The sequence below is a fragment of the Eurytemora carolleeae genome, unplaced genomic scaffold (assembly GCF_000591075.1).
Source record: "Eurytemora carolleeae unplaced genomic scaffold, Eaff_2.0 scaffold1809, whole genome shotgun sequence".
NCBI classification, from domain to species: Eukaryota; Metazoa; Arthropoda; class Copepoda; order Calanoida; family Temoridae; genus Eurytemora; species Eurytemora carolleeae.
This window is the reverse complement of record NW_019397914.1, coordinates 26,055-46,060: the sequence shown is the minus strand read 5'-3', so window position 1 is coordinate 46,060 and position 20,006 is coordinate 26,055. Positions and strand designations below refer to the sequence as shown.

At 32.5% G+C, this 20,006-nt stretch overlaps 1 protein-coding gene across 2 annotated transcripts; it reads left to right on the top strand.

Moving 5' to 3' along the window:
- Positions 1 to 2,811: 2,811 nt before the first annotated feature.
- LOC111716303 (tripartite motif-containing protein 2) lies at positions 2,812 to 19,749 on the top strand (the record flags this gene model as incomplete). 2 transcript variants are annotated; one of them, XM_023491741.1, is given in 8 exon segments in its annotated part: positions 2,812 to 2,887; positions 5,741 to 5,825; positions 7,226 to 7,321; positions 12,065 to 12,250; positions 13,039 to 13,134; positions 15,142 to 15,279; positions 15,773 to 16,063; positions 18,012 to 19,749. In XM_023491741.1, coding segments are annotated over 8 exon segments (1,991 nt in total), but the record flags the coding sequence as incomplete, so codon positions are not given.
- Positions 19,750 to 20,006: the final 257 nt, after the last annotated feature.

The window sequence follows — 20,006 nt, the reverse complement described above, 5'->3', positions numbered from 1 at the left end:
ATTTTCCCACGGCAGTCAGGATGTCCGGAAATATTTACGTCAGATATAAAAATTGTCAAAAATTTTAAGAAAAAATCTCTGATATTTTTGTTATTTTAGGAGTTGCAATAATATGCAAATATTACTGAACTTGCGTACTTCTAATGTTAACATATGCTATGGGTACATCCTGTAGGTTTGCAGGGTGGAGTAATTGAGTTTTATGATATTATCTTCTCTCTCATGGTTTACCCTTTCTCTTCAGGTTAAGGTTCAGTTTCTCAGGGTTCAGTTTTCTCCGGATCCAAGTCTCATCTTCTCAGGGTTCGGTTTGTTTCTGAATCCATGGCCTAGCTTCTGAAGTTTTAGTTTTTATCAAATTAGCGTGTTCAATTTTCTCAAGGTTTATTGTTAAATATTGCAGAGATATTTGTTTTCTGTGATTTAAAGTAACTGAAGTCTATGGGCGTAATATGATGTTCAATTTGCATTTAACGGGTAACGTTGTGAATCGGACATGCAACTTTATAATCAAAGTTACGTATGCAGTATCTAAGCTTTAATTTTCTTAAATGTTCCTTAGGTTTATTGTAAAGGTTCTGTTTCTCTGGGTTCTGTATTCAGTTTGCGCTCAAGGATCAGTTTATACTCGTTTCTTTGATCTCTGATCTTGAAACATCATTTGTCAAACCAATAGTCTTGCATTTCCTTTCTATCCTTCTATCTTTCTTTCTCTTATATCTAACTTTTTTCTAATTTCATGTGTTTTTATTATCTATTTCTGGTTTTCTGATGATATCTATCTATCAATCTAGTTATTTCTGGTTCCAATATCTATATATCTCTGGTTTTGATATCTATTTATCTAACTGTCTCTGATTCTGATATCTATCTCTCTAACTCTCTCTGATTTTGATATCTATTTATCACCCATCTCAGGTTTTGATATATATGTATCTAACTGTCTCTGATTCTGATATCTATCTCTCTAACTATTTCAGATTTTGATATATATTTATCTAACTATCTCTGGTTTTGGTATTTATCCATCTGACTATCTCTGGTTTCGATATCTATCTATCCAACTATCTCTGGTTTTCATATCTATCTATCCAACTATCTCTAATTTTGTTATATATTAAGCTAAAAACTAAATTATATAAATAGATAATTGTGTTTAAAAACAAAGGAATTGAGTCTTTGCAACAAATCCTAATTTTCTAATACCTATATATTATGTAAACCTTTGATATTTCAAACTTTGATTGTTTGATATAACAGAAGTCATAGTTTGAAATATCTAACTAAGGTTTACAACATTGGGTTACAAAGATATGATCCAATTTCGATAATACTGTAACTTTCCTTTCATTATATTTGATTTGTTTTAACAATGGCCAGATTTTTCTGAAAAAAATTGTTGAAAAGAAAATCCTTGTCGTTATAACTACCATCAAATCTAATTCTATTTTATAGATATTAGATTAGGAATGAAAGGAACTAAACCTAATTAGACCGAAACTTCTAACAATTCACTCTTATAAACCAAATCTAATTATTTGTGAGGTTGTGATCTTTCTAACTTTTTTATTAAATTTTGTAGATTAATTTTATCTTTCAGTAAGGAAGACTTTTTCATCTTAGGTGTTGTGTATTAGGATAAAAAATGGAAAAAAAACTATTTCTACAAAAAGATCATTATATTTCTACCTTCAGTTGTTGGAACTATATATATATCGAAAAACAAAAATATGTATAAAGAAGATTGCTTGTTGTTTTGTTTTTATTTCTTTTTATGCTCTTTTATTTTGAAATTCCAAAAATTTGCATGATATCTGAAACAAGTGAAGCCTTCAAAATGGCGAGGATTTAGATACTTTTAAAGCGACCTTACCCTTTCCAACGAGCCTCTAAGGGTAAGGGTTCGCTGCATGTACTGAATAATTTGAATTTAATGAGCTGTGTACCCTGGTATCCACTATACACTAGCATACCTTGTATTTTCAAATATTTTTTTTACTTCAAAATTGTTTAAATCTATTTTCTTTTTAAATTTTTATTTTCGCAATTACAACCTCCTCCTTTCGCTAATGTCAATGTGAACAATATTACAGTCAAAATTTATTTAGATTCACTTATTGAAAAATGATAAAAAAAATAATTCTAATAAAAAATCCCAATTTTTCCAAAATTTTATCTAATTATTATTATTAACTCAGTTTTGTTCTCAGATTGATGAAGATATCGTTGATTTTTATCTTTAAAAAAGATTAAAATTCTGCATTAAAAAAACCCTTCACCAATGGATAGGAAAACATAGATATCTTCCTCATTTGCTACAAATGTTTAAAGTGTGAACTGTAGGGTCACTGCCCACTGGAAATCACATTAATAGTCCATTTAAGATTAATGAAATAATTCTGCATGATAAGTTTTAAGCCTATTTTTTTCTGCTTAGTTTTTGTCACCATCTTTGTCGTAAAAAATGTCATAAGTTAATCAATCTAATTTTCATCTGTATTAAAGGAACTGTCGACGTGATTAGAGTAACACTCTATTTTTATCTACTGAAGATGGAAAAACAACGATATCTTCATTATTGATGCTGAAGGGCTCAATAGTGATATTGTCAATCTGGCATGCCACTCTGTAAAAAGAGGGTCACTTGAAATTGCATTGACAGTCCCTTTAATGTTATATTTTGGTTTGTATTTGAATATTGTAATGTTTAGGTATGTATGATGNGTAATGTTTAATTATGTATGATTTTGTATTTGAATATTGTAATGTTTAGGTATGTATGATGTTGTATTTGAATATTGTAATGTTTAGGTATGTATGATGGACAGGAGCATACTCCCAAACTTCTACCCTGCTCACATACTGTCTGTATAGAGTGTCTCACAAGGTAAATAAACCTGCGGTAGATGTATGGATCTATGTCACACTTGTGTGTCCTAAATAGTTTATTTAGGACACACAAGTCACACTTTTGTGCGTACTAAATGTGTATCCTCAATTTGCGTCCTCGTGTGCGTCCACATAATATGTTCTCTTGTACGTTCTTAATGTAGGTCCTCAATTTGTGTCTCCAATGTGCGTCCTTCCTGTGTATCTTTCAAAGTAATGCAATCTTATTAGAGTTTCATTATTGTTGGGTCCTGCAAAGGAATTGAGTCTTTTCCACAAAAGCTAATTTTTTAATCCATATATCTTTGCAACCTAATGGAGTACAGATTATTCAACCTAACAAATTTCATAGTTTGAAATATCAAAGGTTTACAACATTGGGTTACAAAGATATATGGATTGGAAATTCAGAGTTTAAGGCAAAAACTTAATTCCTTTTGATAAATATTGCCAAACATATTCTCTTATTTCTAGTTAAATATTGAATTTATAATGATGATGATATTTAAAATTTGATCAGAATCGTTTCAAAATAAATTTACTCAACCACCCCCTTTCATTTCCTCCCACTCCTAGGCTTCGAATTTCATTCATTTCATTTACCTGAATTTCAATGCTTCTCAATTTCTACCCCTTATTGGAAAATTATTATTATTATTGATTGAGGATTGAAGGATGGTTTAATCTGTATAATTTTATACACGATCTGTAATATCACAGGAGGATGCTACAGTAGATAGTTGATCCAAGATTTATATAAACCATAAACTACTTTTCTCATCTTTCCCTTTTTAATCTTAAAATTTTCAATCCATGAGTATTTTATTTTATTTTGTTGGTTTTGACTTTAAGCTGATTGCAGAACAATTGAATTTTAAATTATAATAATAATGATATTTTCATTTTATTTCTGATTTTCCCGGATTTTCCTGATATGAAAACAGTGCTGGTTAGATAACACACCGGAGTAATTAGTGATTAATCTTCCGGGACCCTGGAGATATGGAATACTCCTCCCATCCTTCTCCTAGTATCCTCCCCTACATGCAGGGTGTCCTAGTCTTCCATCCTCCCTTACACAGGGTGTCCTGGTATTCTATCCACCTCCCCTACACAGGGTGTCCTAGCATTCTATCCATCCTCCCCTACACAGGGTGTCAAAGAAACTTAACCATATAGATCTACTTCACGATCAAAAACTTAATTATTTTCTTTGGATTGTATATATTTATTGTATATAGGGATCCATCATTTCCTTATAAAAATCTTATCTTCTGTACATAGCATCATACGTCTTCATACCCTTTTCCTACACTTTTCCCTATATTGTTAGTGCGTCATTATTGCTCTGTACTGAATATATCTTTACATAATTTGATTTATCTAGAGTGACTGAAACTCAAATTTTCTAATCCCTTTGTAACCAGATAGTGAAAATTAAGACGAGGTGATCTAAAGGAATTCATAGTTTGAATTATTGAAGCTCTACGACATCAGGTTGCAAAGATTAGCTTAGCAAAACGAATTTGTGGTGCGTGTTCATTTCCTTTCCTTCCTTTTGTTATCAACTCCGGCACCAATAAACATTTTTTTATCCTGACATTAATCTTAGTTTTTGCATATCCTCGCAATTCTACAGACAGCCCCTCCATCAATCTTATCCAAACATTTTGCAAACTTACAAGTGCCAATATCAATCTTTATCGTGTTTTGATAGGTTAAGTGAAAAATAGTTTCTAGCCAGCTTTGGCTCAAAATCTTTAAAGGATTGTCTAGATATTTTATTATAAAATTTATTTTGACCTGCGTTATGTGCTTACATTGAATTGGAAAAAGGGTTACTCTCAAATTTTTTAAAAGTTCATAATTTTTTCAAGAAGTTTTTTCCGCAGTTCCAAGTATTCTTAAAAACGGAAACGAAACTTTGCGACGTTTTTATCAATACACTGACGTCGTATTAAAACCGTTGATATCACCACCAACCGGTGTGAAAACATGAACGACCCCTTTAATTCACTTCATTGAATCATTGAACCCCCCAGAACATTACGAAATTGTTCCACCCAATAACAAATCATTGGTTGGTCTCCCTCCGGCCAATATATCTTATAGATTTGATTCACTACATCATCTTACTTTAATTCTCTAGGTATCATTTATATAAGAGGGGGTTTGCCAAGTAGTCAAAATCTAAAAATAGACGGTCGAGTATAACCCCCCCTCCCCCCCAATAAAAAAAAATTCTGCACACAATGAAGTTAATATCTATTCCTTTTAATGAAAACTCAGATTAAATATGTTTATATATTGAAATAAAGCAAAAGGATTTGAGTCTTTGCCACAAACTCTGATTTTCTAATGTCATGTTTTTAATCCAATGTCATAGACCTTAGATATTTCAAATTATGAATTATGTTAGATCAAATAATCCAAGTTTGAAATATCGAAGGGTTACACCTTCTGGTCGCAGAGATATAAGGATTAGAAAATTTTAGTTTGTGGCAAACCTCAGTTCCTTAGCCTGCAATGTTTTCTTTAAAAGCTTTAATTTTATGACATTTTTAAATCATGTAGATATTTCCTCTAATTGCCATTAATAGCGTTGTTTTCTTGATCTTAGTTACATAATCTGTTTTTGTGTTTTCTTTTTCTGTTCGTTATTATAGAATAGATAGATGAATAGATATATGAATAGATATATGAATAGATATATGATAGATAGATTAATAGATAGATGAATAGATAGATGAATAGATATATGAATAGATATATGAATAGATATATGAATAGATATATGATAGATAGATGAATAGATAGATGAATAGATAGATGAATAGAAAACTTTGTTTAGGATTGTTGCAACCTTTGCTCGTGATTCTCAGTTCCGGTGTCCAATATGCAGGGAGCTCATCACTATACCTCGTGGAGGGGTTCAGGTAGCATTCTCATTCATTCATTCATTCATTCTTTCTTTCATTCATCCTTCATTTATTCATTCATTCATTGTGTCTTCGATTTTTAGCTCCTTGGAGTTATTTACTCATGTATTTGCTCAATTGTGTATGACAGTTCCATTTTTTAGCAAATCAATGCAAATGCGTTTGACAAATATTATTTATCGTCAATCTAAACTCAATAGTTAAGATAAAGTAAAAATAGTAAGCCCGCGTAAAACAAGTGTCAAGTATTTAATGATAGACAACGGCGCACTGTAAAAGGTTGGGTTACATAATACACATCTTTTAATCAATCTTTAGTAAAACAAAAAATAGAAAGACTTCGATAACAAACTGGAAACAGGTTTACTGATATATCGTTTTGTTTGTATGCGTGAGCTTTTGTCAACAACCCTTAATTAAGAGGAAGTATTTTTTAAAGTTAAAAACTCAAGTATTTGCTCGTTTCAATTATTTATTCAGTCTTTAATTCATCGATTCATTAATTCATCGATTCATTGATTTATTGATTCATTGATTCATTGATTCATTGATTCATTGATTCATTGATTCATTGATATATTGATTTATTGATTCATTGATTCATTGATTCATTGATTCATTGATTCATTGATTCATTGCTTCATTGATTCATTGAATCATTGATTCATTGATTCATTGATTCATTGATTCATTGATTCATTGATTCATTGATTTATTCAGTGATTCAGTGATTCAGTGATTCAGTGATTCAATGATTCAATGATTCAGTGATTCAGTGATTCAGTGATTCATTGATTCATTCATTGGTTCATTGATTCATTGATTCATTGATTCATTGATTCATTGATTCAATGATTCATCGATTTATTGATTCATTTATTTATTGATTAATTGATTAATTGATTCATTGATTCATTGATTCATTAATTCATTGATTCATTGACTCAGTGATTCATTGATTCATTGATTCATTGATTCATTGATCCATTGATCCATTGATCCATTGATTTATTGATTCATTGATTCATTGATTCATTGATTCATTGATGCATTGATGCATTGATGCATTGATGCATTGATTCATTGATTCATTGATTCATTGATTCATTGATTCATTGATTCATTGATTCATTGATTCATAGGTTCATTAGTTCATTGGCTCATTGATTCATTGATTCATTGATTCATTGGATCATTGGTTCATTTGTGCATTGGTTCATTGGATCATTGGTTCATTGGTTCATTGATTCATTGATTCATTGATTCATTGGTTCATTTTTGCATTGGTTCATTGGTTCATTGGTACATTGGGTCATAGGGTCATTGGTTCATTGGTTCATTGGTTTATTGGGTCATGGGGTCATTGGATCATTGGTCCATTTGTTCCTTTATTTCAGGCTCTCCCCCCATCCTTCCTAGTAAATCAGCTGCTAGATCTAATGGCTAGCCAGAGGAGGGAAGTTGTTCCTAAATGTTCTATACATGCAAACCAGGTACTAGGATTGATAGATAATAAGAAAGAAAAAATGGTAGAAAAGATGTTTATGTGTATAAAATGTGTGATAATCATAGTCTTTTTTAATGTAAGATTGTGTTGGGGCATAAAATTATATAATTTTGTGTGTGGACGCATTGTTATTTCTGGGTATTGATCCATTCAAACCACTTGTAAGTTTCAAGTTTAGTCCCATCTTTGATGATATTTTCAAACTACCTAGTATTACCCAAAGTATATAGAGACTACAGGTATGGGCGATAAAGAAACTAGTTCCCCAGTAGTTCAAATACGTCACAGATAAATATACGCTAATCCTATCGCCCATACCTGTTTTCTAAATACCTTGGTAATACCGATCACCAATTTTAATTCTATCTTTCTGTCAAATGACAAAAACGGACTGTTTTCTAATGAATTGAAAAATCTGTTGTCTGAGTATAAATTAAAAGTACCCCTGAAATTATTCAATAATTATTTTTTAATTCAATTAAAAGCATCTTGTTTGCTGTTGGTTGGTAAGGTCTAGGTTGAAATGTTAGTGGAATTGGAAAGACAAGTGGGGAAACGATCAGAGTCCGAATTTAATGAATTTGAGCCGCGTCTCAAATCCGCCTTAAACCGGTTTCAATTGTGCGTCAGCTTAAATCTTGAAACATTGAATACAATTTTAAGTGGAACCAACCATATTTGAGCCGCGTCTCAAATTTAAACCGTGGCTCAAATTCTTCAAATTCGGCCTCTGAATCGATTTATGAGTAAAAACAACTCGATATTTAGTTCGGATACCTATTGCATATACGTCGGTTACCATATCATCCATTCCATAATATACCTTGATAGATTTATAGTTTTAATCCAATCTTGGTCTTTGCTATCTATTGAACCGATCTTAGGACACAAATTCAGGGTTTTTAACAATAGGCTTCTGTTTACCATAAAAATATTCTCCAAATAGTTTTTAAAATTTATTTGATCTCTGTCGTATTTCTTTTCCGGTTTGGATAACACAGCAATCTATTCTATGTGCACTTTACAGTTATGAAAATTATGCATCAACAATTAAGACCGCTTATCATATTTTGTTAGATTAGAAAATCGCAGAGCTATAGTTAAATTTGCATATGGAAAAAATTCTTCGATTTCTTCTGTGAATGTGAATAGTTTAGTTCACAGTAAAATGTGAATAGTTTAGTTCACAGTGAAATGTGAATAGTTCAGTTCACAGTGAAATGTGAATAGTTTAGTTCACAGTAAAATGTGAACAGTTTAGTTCACAGTGAAATGTGAATAGTTCAGTTCACAGTGAAATGTGAATAGTTTAGTTCACAGTAAAATGTGAATAGTTTAGTTCACAGTGAAATGTGAACAGTTCAGTTCACAGTGAATGTGAATAGTTTAGTTCACAGTGAAATGTGAATAGTTTGGTTCACAGTGATCAAGAGTATGACCTTGATCTTCAGCTTTCTAATTTCAACTTGAGAAATATTAAATATTTAAATATTTAATATTTCTGGTATTCCCCAGTTTCTGGTTACAGACTTTATCGGAAGGGGTGTGCACTGTGCACTGTGCACTGTGCACTGTGCACTGTGCACTGTGCGAGATTTAACTTTTTTCTAGAGATGGTTTAAAATCGGTTTTTATCACTCAATTGTTAATGACAATTAGTTAATCTTTATATTTAATGTTTTTGAATAAAATAAAAAATTATTTCGGAGTCTCCTTTGATATTAAGGAATTAAATTTACTAATTCATTAATTTTTTTATGGGGGGGGGGCGGTATTTTCATGGGTATTGAGTACACCCCTATGTGTGTGTCGTGAGGTGACATTTCTACTTTTCATATATTGATTAAAGTGGAGAGCTGCAACCTGCATGCAACCAGGAAGCTAACTGCAACTTAGAAATTTGCCCCTATAGGATAGAAAACTTATTTTTCATTTTAAAAAATCCCCAATTAAATGAACTTTTTATAGACAATGTACCTATGCGGAAAAATTCACATTGTTTTTTTTGGGGTTGATAAATTGTAAAATTAATAGAAGTCGTAATTTTTCTTGTTTTCCTTAAAATTTTCTTTATCACAGACAATGCACATCAATCTTGAAATAATATTCTTTGTATCAAAATATTGCATCGATTGATATTAAATTTATGTACTTTGTTTCATTCATTTTTTAGTAAAAAATTGTATGAAAAAGTTCCCAGATTTTAATCCAAGAACCTAGAATTGAATTAAACAATGACGGGGTTTCCTTAAACAAATATTTAAAGAGAGGCAGAAACTTTAAATATCCGTACTGTTTAATGAGAGGTATAAACTTTAAATTCTTAATCTGTGCTGGGGTGCTCAACCGATACCTTTGCCTGCAGGCAGTTTGATTTAAGTACCTTTACTAGATAATTTTCTCGGACATCCCCGTTTCCAAACTTCCAAGTGTGAAAATTGAGTTTAGTCCAAACCAAAAAATTTTACCTCCTGGTTGAAAAGGATTGCTTAGTATCAAGGACTTTAAGTGCACTTAATGTTAAGTATGGAGAAAGATATATAAAAGTACATTAAACAACTTCACAGTAAATTAATTTTACATCAAATTAATTTTACAATAGGTAACCGTTTTCTAAAAACAAATAGGTAAAGCTTTAAAAATCGAAAATTCTACAGGATTTAAAATCTTCTTTTTTCTCTTTGATTGTTTTGTTATTGTTGTGTTAAAAAGGTTTATATGGAAGGTTGGTATCAAAACCCATAGGGTTTTAAGAAGTTTGAACTCGTCTTAAACGTTCTTATCTCAATAATTTTCAAACCTGATGGTGTAAGCCTTTGATTAGTTAAACTTTGAATATTTGATCTAGAATAATTCATAGCTTGAAATATCTGAAGTTTATGACGATATAAGGATTAGAAAATTAGAATTTTAGTAAAATGATCTGTTCCTTTGCCAACAAAGGAACTGAGTATTTGTCACAAACTCAAATTGTTTAATCCCTATATCTTTACAATCTGATGATGTAAACCTTTGATATTTTAAACTTAGATTATTTGGTCTAACAGAATTCATAGTTTGGAACATAAAAGGTCTACGACATTGGGTAGCAAAAATATAGAGATTAGAAAAGTAGAGTTTGTGACAAAAACTCAGTTCCTTTGATAAAAGGTGATGAAATCTGTGAAAGAAATCCTAATTCAAAATTTATTATTGCTCAAAGTTTTCGCACCAATCCCTGCATGAAATATTCAGATATGCAGTGTGCATATACGCCTAGATATGCAGTGTATATATTCAAGCAATAAAGCATACTCAGGCTGGTTTGCTGAATTTAATAAAGGCCTTCACTAAATATGTTAAAATTTTATTTAGAATTTGTGGTCAAATGGTCTTTTCTTTTATTTCTCACCCTCAATATGCTTTTTATTCTTCATTTTATTAGTTTATCCGTTTATTCACTTATTGTTTTTGTTTAAGGTTTTAAACCCCTAAAAAGAGCAAAAGGGAATGTTAATGTGAAATGAAATTCGGATGTTTTTTCTCTGCAAGATTTCAATTCGTCGTGAGGATTTGAAATTATGTTAAAAGAATTCAGACATATTTATGTCTAAATGTCAGGCTGAGCTCAAACATGGAAATATTTAGTAAACCTTGATAGAAATATTTCTCATGTAATGATAAAAAAATATCAATTCCGTTAAATATTTGCAGCATGTGCATGAAAGGACTGAATGCCGCGTAAAAATGCTTGAATGGCGGATAAATGTGAATTGTATGAGAATTATTTAAATTTAATGGGAAATAGGTTGCATTTTCAGAGGATGTTGGCTGTTAGTGTATAGTAGGTTAGGCAATAGGTTATTTTTACCGGGGGAGGGGTCAGGATTATTTGGGGGGGGGGACAAAGCATTGTATTTCCCGAGGGAAATTTAGTAATCTTAGTTATTCACCATGCAATATCTACCATAATACAACTTGTCTTGTTTTCACCTGATTATCTTTAACAAAATATGATGAAAAACAACTAAATTTTATTCTCTGTTTTTCCAAGATTTATTTTCATTTCTACTTTACTGAAATCTAATATTTTTGAAAACAACCCTTTGAAAACCTCGAGTCTTCTGTCTATTTTATATATTTTTCTTTATTTGGTTGTATTAGGTTTCATATTGGATTTTTTTAACTTTAATCTTCTATTTAATTTGGTTTTATTGCTAAAAAAGTTCTTTAATGTTAATTTAATCTAGAATCTCTTAGAAAAGATTTCTCAAAATTTTATTTTGAAATTAATTTTCAATTTTAATTAGATTTTGATTTTGAAAACTGCCAAGAAACCTTTTAGGGTTGTAAAATTGTATCAGAGAAGAAATAAATTTTCTTCAGATGAGGAGATTTATGGGGGGAAATTGAATAGGATTTTTAGATGGAAATGGTTTATTGAGTGGAATGGTTATAATGGAAAAGGCTTAAGAGAATCATTCAAAGATTGGGCCTGATTCAATTCTCTTTCAATTTTGTAATATTTTATTATTTTTTGGTTTTATACATTTTCTATTTTTCTTGTTTTTAGTTTCCGAAAACTAAATTAATTCCACTGAACTTTTCCTGATTCCTGTTCTAATCCTGGTGTCCTGATTCCTGTTCTAATCCTGGTTTCCTGATTCCTGTTCTAATCCTGGTTTCTCCTGATTCCTGTTCTAATCCTGGTTTCCTGATTCCTGTTCTAATCCTGGTTTCTATTTTTTAGGAGCTCCTGTTTTGTGAGACCTGTGACTCAGTGTTCTGTACTACATGTACAGGAGGGGGGCACAAGCCAGGGGGTGCAGGGAGCACTGCCCCCTCCACTGCAGATCATACTGTAATCCCCTTTTCTATTGCAATCAAGAGAATGTCTGAGATATTGATCTATAAAGCAAATGAATGCACAGCTAAGGTAAATTTATCTTTTACTTCTTTCTGATAATTGGCATTTCGGTCTTTCATTCTTCCTCTCAGTTATGCACCTGTTCATTCATTTATTTATTCATTTATTAATTCATTTATTTAGTCATTTATTTAGTCATTTATTTATTCATTTATTCATTTATTTATTGACCTGTTCATTCATCTATTCAATCATCCCTTCTCATTTACTTCTAAAATCTACGTTAAATATGAGGTTTAACTGAAATGAATTTCTTCTTGATCGTAGGATTTCTCAAATCTAATCTTTTTCCAATATATTATTCATCTACTTTAAGCTCGCTGAGTGCTCTTTTATAAATTGAACAAGACTGAATTTAGATTTCTCTCAGTTTAAATCATTTATCATTTATTTTTTGATTTATTAATTATTTAGAATTCCTTTCTTTCTAATCTTCTTAAATCTTATATTTGATCCAAATTTGTGGTATTTAATATTTTACATAATTTCTTTTAGTATTTTTATTTCAATTTACAGGGTCTTTCAACATAATTTTATTTGCCCTCCATTTAGAGAGCTGAATGTCTTGACAACTGTACCCTATAAATCTTAAGTGAAATGTATCAAGTGTTGACTATTCTTTTATTATTGCTATTATTTTCTATTGCAGATTTATGCAGAAAAAAAAGGAGAAATTTTTTTTTAAATTTTGAATCCGATAAAGAGCTGGCCGGTACCGTTGTGAATTTTATCTACAGTCTCTTTAAATATAATGGAATTTCTAATACAGTCCCTTTAAATATGATTTCCAATTTTAGTTGAATTCTGCAAATGATGCTGTAACTGCCGAGATTCATAGGTTGGATCATAATGCAGACGAATCATTCAACATCGTTAACCAGCTCTTCGAGGAGGTAAACTATTTACTAGGTTAGCTAGAAGAATGGGGTCAAGCTTCTGAGAATTTATAAATGACTCGACTTAACTTTTGGGATTGCTTTTAACAATGGCGATGAATTGAAATGAAATTTGATTTAATTTATTTTTGCAATAAATAGAAAAATGAAATATGATAAATATGATATATTCAAATGAAATTTGATTTATTTATTTTAACAATGTTTAGTATTATTTTGGATAAATATATTAACTTGTTAAGCGATGAGATAGATATTTTCAAGGGGAAGGTTTTCTAGTGTTGAGTGGAAATTGTTCAATTTGTTTACATATCTAGGTTTGTAATTACTGGTTTAGTTTTTATCATGAACTTTAATTCAATCTGACAATTCATGATCAAAAGCAGATTTAGATCTTATGATTGGTGTCCTTTAAATCTACATTCTTGAACTTGGTCTAATATCTCTTTATCTTTGGTTTAGAGCAGAAATTTATAAATGTTCCATCTAGGAGTAGGGCTGATTTAGGACATATATTTCACTTTCATTGATCTAGAAAGGATATTTCTCTATTCTTGATCTAGTACATATGTTTCTCTATCCTGGATATAGGACGTATATTTCTTTATCCTGGATCTAAAACGGATACTTCTCTATCCTGGATATAGGACGTATATTTCTCTATCCTGGATATAGGACGTATATTTCTTTATCCTGGATCTAAAACGGATATTTCTCTATCCTGGATCTAGAACGGATACTTCTCTATCCTGGATATAGGACGTTTATTTCTTTATCCTGGATCTAAAACGGATATTTCTCTATCCTGGATCTAGAACGGATACTTCTCTATCCTGGATCTATAACGGATACTTCTCTATCCTTGATCTAGGACGTATATTTCTTTATCCTGGATCTAGAACGGATATTTCTCTATCCTTGATCTAGGACGTATATTTTTTTATCCTGGATCTAGGACTAATATTTCTCTATCGTTGATCTAGGTCGGAACTTTATCTATCCTTCATCTAGGACGTATATTTATCTGTCCTTGATCTAGGACGTATATATCTCTTTCCTTGATCTAGGTCGGATTTTTCTCTTTCCTTGATCTAGGACTTATATTTCTCTATCCTTGATCTAGGACGTATATTTCTCAATCCTTGATCTAGAACGGATATTTCTCTATCCTTGATGAAGGGAGTATATTTCTCTATCCTTGATGTAGGGCGTATATTTCTCTATTCTTGATGTAGGACGTATATTTCTCTATCCTTGATGTAGGACGTATATTTCTCTATCCTTTGATCTGGGACGTATATTTCTCTATCCTTGATCTAGGACGTATTTTTCTCTACTCTTGATCTAGTACGTATATTTCTCTATCCTTGATGTAGGTCGTATATTTCTCTAAATCTCTATCCTTGATGTAGGACGTATATTTCTCTATCCTTGATCTGGGACAAATATTTCTCTATCCTTGATCTAGGACGGATATTTCTTAAAATTTGATCTAGGATATAGGTGGGACGAATTGTTAAGCCCCAGGGTGGGTTACTTTGGGTTTAATTTATCTCTGATATATCTGTATACAAACAGAATCCAGAATATTTTAATTAGTGAAGTTTATGTTTATTTGTGTCTAGGATTCATATTTTCTAATAAATCCTTCTCCCTACACTGTAAACCAAGATTTACACACTCTCATTCAAAAATCGAGCAGTATTTTGGCAATTACCCCTTTAAACTTAAAATAGAAACAAGCGTTTTGTAGTTTTAAAATGTATAAGTGAGTTGGTGAGGTAAAACCAAAGGCCAAAGCGTTGTGGTTAAAGTCTATGCTGACTTAAACTTTGAAAAAATAAGTTTGAGAATTGTCTAGATTTCAGTTCCTAGTTTTGAAGTTTAATTGCCTTCTTCTAAACTATTTATTTCTGATACTGTTACCATCGGTGGAGGAAAATAATGCCCGGTGGGGCGGAGACCATTTGCTCGGATGATTATTTTTACATAAATTGATTTTAGGCATCTGCCGCAGTAGATCGGCGGAGGGAGCAGGTTCTGGCGGAGGTAAAACGGCGGAAGGATGAGAAGAAGAAGGTTCTAGAAGAACAGCTCAAGATTATACAGACAGAGAAATCACAAGTTGATAAAGATGTTCAGGTCTGTTTTCTTAAATCATATTTTTATTCGTGTTCAAAGATATATATAATTTTATCTTTTATTTCGTTGAATAATACATAAACTAAACGGAAGTAGATTAAAGTATGACGATGTCAAGATCCACCTTGAAATTACAGAATTAATAGAACCGTTTCTTCACATTCGAGATCCTAAACATTTGAACAGATTTTTCAGTTTTCAATTTTTCAACCTTTATAGCAAAATGGGACGGAAAAAAATTGTCTTGTATTCAGGGGCGTATACACGAATATACAAGGGGTGAGCCAATTCAAAATTTTCTCTCCATTTTCCATAATTCCCATCAACGCATTAAACGAGAGCAACTTTCCAGGGGTTAGCCATAATAATACACTATAATACCTCTAGGGCTCATCTTTTCTAGCAATATAGCCGATGAAAGCTAGGTCCCTTTTAATTTAAATGTTCATCGTAACCTTTTCTATCGTAAGTGTCTAAAATAATTTTTCTCTAGGCTATGAAGCACCAAGTAGAGGTACGGAATATTACGAAGAAAATCAGCCAGCTTAACACTAAACTTGATACTGTAAACCAACTAGCAGAACCTAGAGAGAACTCCTATATAGAGTTTCAGAGGTCAGATCTACACTTCCAGGAGGTCGTTCAGAGGATGTTGGCAGACGTTGGACAAATCAAGACGTCAAAGACATTCCCAAGTCTGTGCCGGGTAACAATGGAGACTTCCATTTCTAATCTAGAGTCGACTGCGAAGCTTCAAACTATCGACTATCATGGCAAAATACAGGTAAAACACTCTAATCTAGAGTCGACTGCGAAGCTTCAAACTATCGACTATCATGGCAAAATACAGGTAAAAAACTCTGAAGTTTGGTGGAAAACAAATAACTTTTTCATTCAATTCTATAAGTAGATTACGGGGTATGTAAACTCATGTCAAAATTAACATCTTCAGTACATTAAGTCAGTTTTTATATATTCTTAACATGCTATTTTTATTATTTTGGAATGAGTTTGGAGATATTTTAGAAATAATATTATTAAGTCTCATGTCTACTGTGTGCTGAATAAGAATGTTATTCTATTCTACTCTATTCTATTCTATTCTATTCTATTCTATTCTATATTATTTATCTTTCATGCTTTCATTTCTTATCTTTACATTTTCTTTATCTTTAAATCTGTCCCACACAGTTCACCCTACCTTCCCCTTGTTTCCTTTCTTCTCCCTTCCTCCCATCTCTATCCCCTATCCTCCCCTTGTTTCCCTTCTCCCTTCCTCCCCTCTCTCTCCTCACCGAAATAATTAGTTCCGCTCTCTCTCTCTCTCTCTCGCTCTCTTCAAATTCCTGTCTTTTTATCTTCAAATCTTACTTTTCTTATCTTTCTGTGGTACCTTGTCTTCCTGTATACAAATGCTTCTGTTACCTTGTCTTCTTGTCTCTCAATATTCCAGTAACCTTGTCTTCCTGTCTCTCAATGCACCAGTTACCTTGGCATCCTGTATCTTAATACTCCAGTTACCTTATCTTCCTGTCTCTCGATGCTCCTGTTACCTTGGCTTCCTGTCTCTCAATGCTACAGTTACCTTGTCTTCCAGTCTCTCAATGCTCCAGTTACCTATTCATGCATGTGTCTCAATGCTCAAGCTCCCCTGTCTTCCTGTCTCTCAATACTCCAGTTACCTTGTCTTTCTGTCTCTCAATGCTCCTGTTACCTTAGCATCCTGTATCTTAATACTCCAGTTACCTTATCTTCCTGTCTCTCGATGCTCCTGTTACCTTGTATTCCTGTCTCTCAATTCTCCTGTTACCTTGTATTCCTGTCTCTCAATACTTCAGTTACCTTGTCTTCCTGTCTCTCAATACTCCAGTTACCTTGTCTTCCTGTCTCTCAATACTCCAGTTACCTTGTCTTTCCGTCTCTCTATGCTCCAGTTACCTTGTCTTCCTGTCTCTCAATTCTCCAGTTACCAATCTTAATCATAATCCTGTCTTATTCTGTTTGTCATATTACTATTTTGTGTTGCCACCCTGTCTATCATCTTCCTGTCTATCTGTCTATGTTTCTATTTCTGTGTCCAGTTTTGATTGTGCGTAAGATATCCCTTTTAAAGAAAACTATTCTTCAACTCATTCTCAAATCTTTATATATGTGTATATAGTATATATACAACTATGCTTATCTCACTATCTTAATTAATCTTGTCCAAATTCTGAATTCCCGCGGTTTTTTAAATCTCTTGTTTTCATCAAATTTGATTTTTATAATTCTTGGAAATAAACTGTTTGGATCGGAGTGTTGTCTCTGTGTTTTTGACATGGAAGAAAATTCGAGGTTTTGGTAATGTTTTTATGAAACCTTGAAGATGCAATAAACTTTTTCATGATTTATAACATTTACACAGACAGAATAATTCTTGTTGTATTGGGTAGGGTCCTGAATATAGGTTAAAAAACCATGGATCAAACCAAGGTTTGAATTATGGAATTTACTCTGGGGTATTGGCTATTTTCTACAGTGTTCGGCATTTGTATTAATACACTGAAGACGACTTTTCTACTTCAGTTTTGAATTCTAACAAATTACAAGTTTTCAATTAAACAAAGAGAAGCTTGGTGGAAACCAAAAATTGAAATTGCAAGTCGTTGTATTGGTATATTCGATGAGGACTGTATTTAGCTAATTATGCTGATATACAGTGTAGAACAAGATTAATTAGTTTTTGAATTTAGGAGTTTGGTGGAGATCCTGTATCAGCTGAGGTGGTGAACGACAAGGGAGACAAGATCAGCACCAAGCTGGTGGACAAGGGAGATGGAACCTACGAGATCAAGTTTACTCCCAACTGCGAGGGAACCTTCTGTCTCAAGGTGAAAATATTTGACCGACCGGTCAAGGATTGTCCACTCTTCTTCGACGTGACCGAGCACAACTCTCCGGTCCTTAGTTTTGGGTCCAAGGGTTTAAAGGAGAAGGGGTTCGTCCAGCCATGTTCTCTAGTTCTTGACAGCAGAGACTTCTTATATATAGTTGATACTGGAAACAGTAGGATCAAGGTTCTCTCAGCAAACCTGGATTTCCAGGCTCATGTGCTCAACGAGAGTTTAGAGGGACGGAGTGTAACCGGAGTTTGTCTGGGATCATCCGGAGACTCTCTGATCACAGTTAACTGGAGAACTAAGACTGTGACGGAGATTAGTATGGAGGGGAACACTATTGGAGCATTCTCTCATGACGACTTTATTGAACCCATTGCTGTTGCGATTAATGATGATGGAGATGTACTCGTAGCTGACAATGGTGTCGGAGCCGTCATGGTTTTCGAGTCCTGCGGCAAACTAAAGAAGACCATCGGCAAAAAGGGCGGGAAAAAGGGAGATTTTAAGGAGATGTCGTCTTTGTGTATAGGTCCAGGAGGAGAAATAATTGTTGCAGATACGAGGATTATTGTTTTCAATGCACAGGGAGAGTTTCTCCAGGAGATTGGAGGAGGTGGAGGAAAGGAAGGAGGACGGGGTAGATACTCAGGGGTTGCTGTGGATAGAGACGGAATGATCCTGGCTGCAAGGATGGAGAAAACACGGAGTTATATCCAGGTGTTCAACCTCACCGACGGAACTCAATACTCTATGATCGACAGTCACGGTTCGAAGCTGAAGAGACCCACAGGTGTCGCAGTCGGGTGCCGCGGCGACGCTCACGCATATGTTGTCGACATTGGGCACGATTGCGTTCTAAAATATAGATATAAATAATTATGTTGCATCACACTGAAACCAGGAAAACTCTCTTTCTCTCTCTCTCTCTCTACATATAAATATATATCTTAGTTAAAAGTTAGAATGAAATTATAGATAAAATATATGACAGACGGGAGCTAGTAAATAGTTTAGCTACGAGATCTTTGTGGGACGTGGGTTCAGTATTTTATGCACACCAAATTTAATACGGAAGTAAGATAATATGCTTCGTTTGTTGTTTACATTTTATCTATAATCAAAAATATATTAATACAGTACTTAGACGTTGTATGATTAAAAGTGGAACAAAACCTGTTTATTAAATGTCCAAGTAAATGGCGTTTGAACCAATTAAACAAAATATTAATGCCAAAAGTTTTCTGTTTTTATAGTTTCCCGTATTTTTTATTTTTATTTTCATATCACATCATTTTCAGCATAATACAAATTTTTGTGATTATTTTAATTATTATGTACTTTTTCTTGTACTTTAATGTATTTAGTGTACTTCAAAGCTTTGTTGTGCAATTATTACATTATGTACTTCATGTACTTACAGAATTCATTCAGTATTTTAATAAATCCCGTGTCAGGGCGAATCTTAAAAAATGTAAAAATAAAATTTTGGATTCGTTACCACCCTGTAGCCTCCAGTACTTAGAATATTAAATATTATTCTAGTCCACACTTTTCAAATTATTTAAGTGAATATATTTTTTATCCAAAAGTATTTTGGTTTTTTATTTATGATGAGTGAATAAGAGAGAGTACCGAATACTGAGTTTTGTTAAAAACAGATAATTCAGCTTTCTGGATTTTAGCAAAAAAAAAAGTGGTAAAGGAATTGAGTCATTTGCCACAAACTTTTATTTTCTATTAAGTGTCCTAGACTTTAGGTATTTCCAACAAAGAATTATGTTACCTCAAATAAAATAAGTTAAAATATAAAAAGTTTACTTTGTCAGGATAAAAAAAAATATATGGATT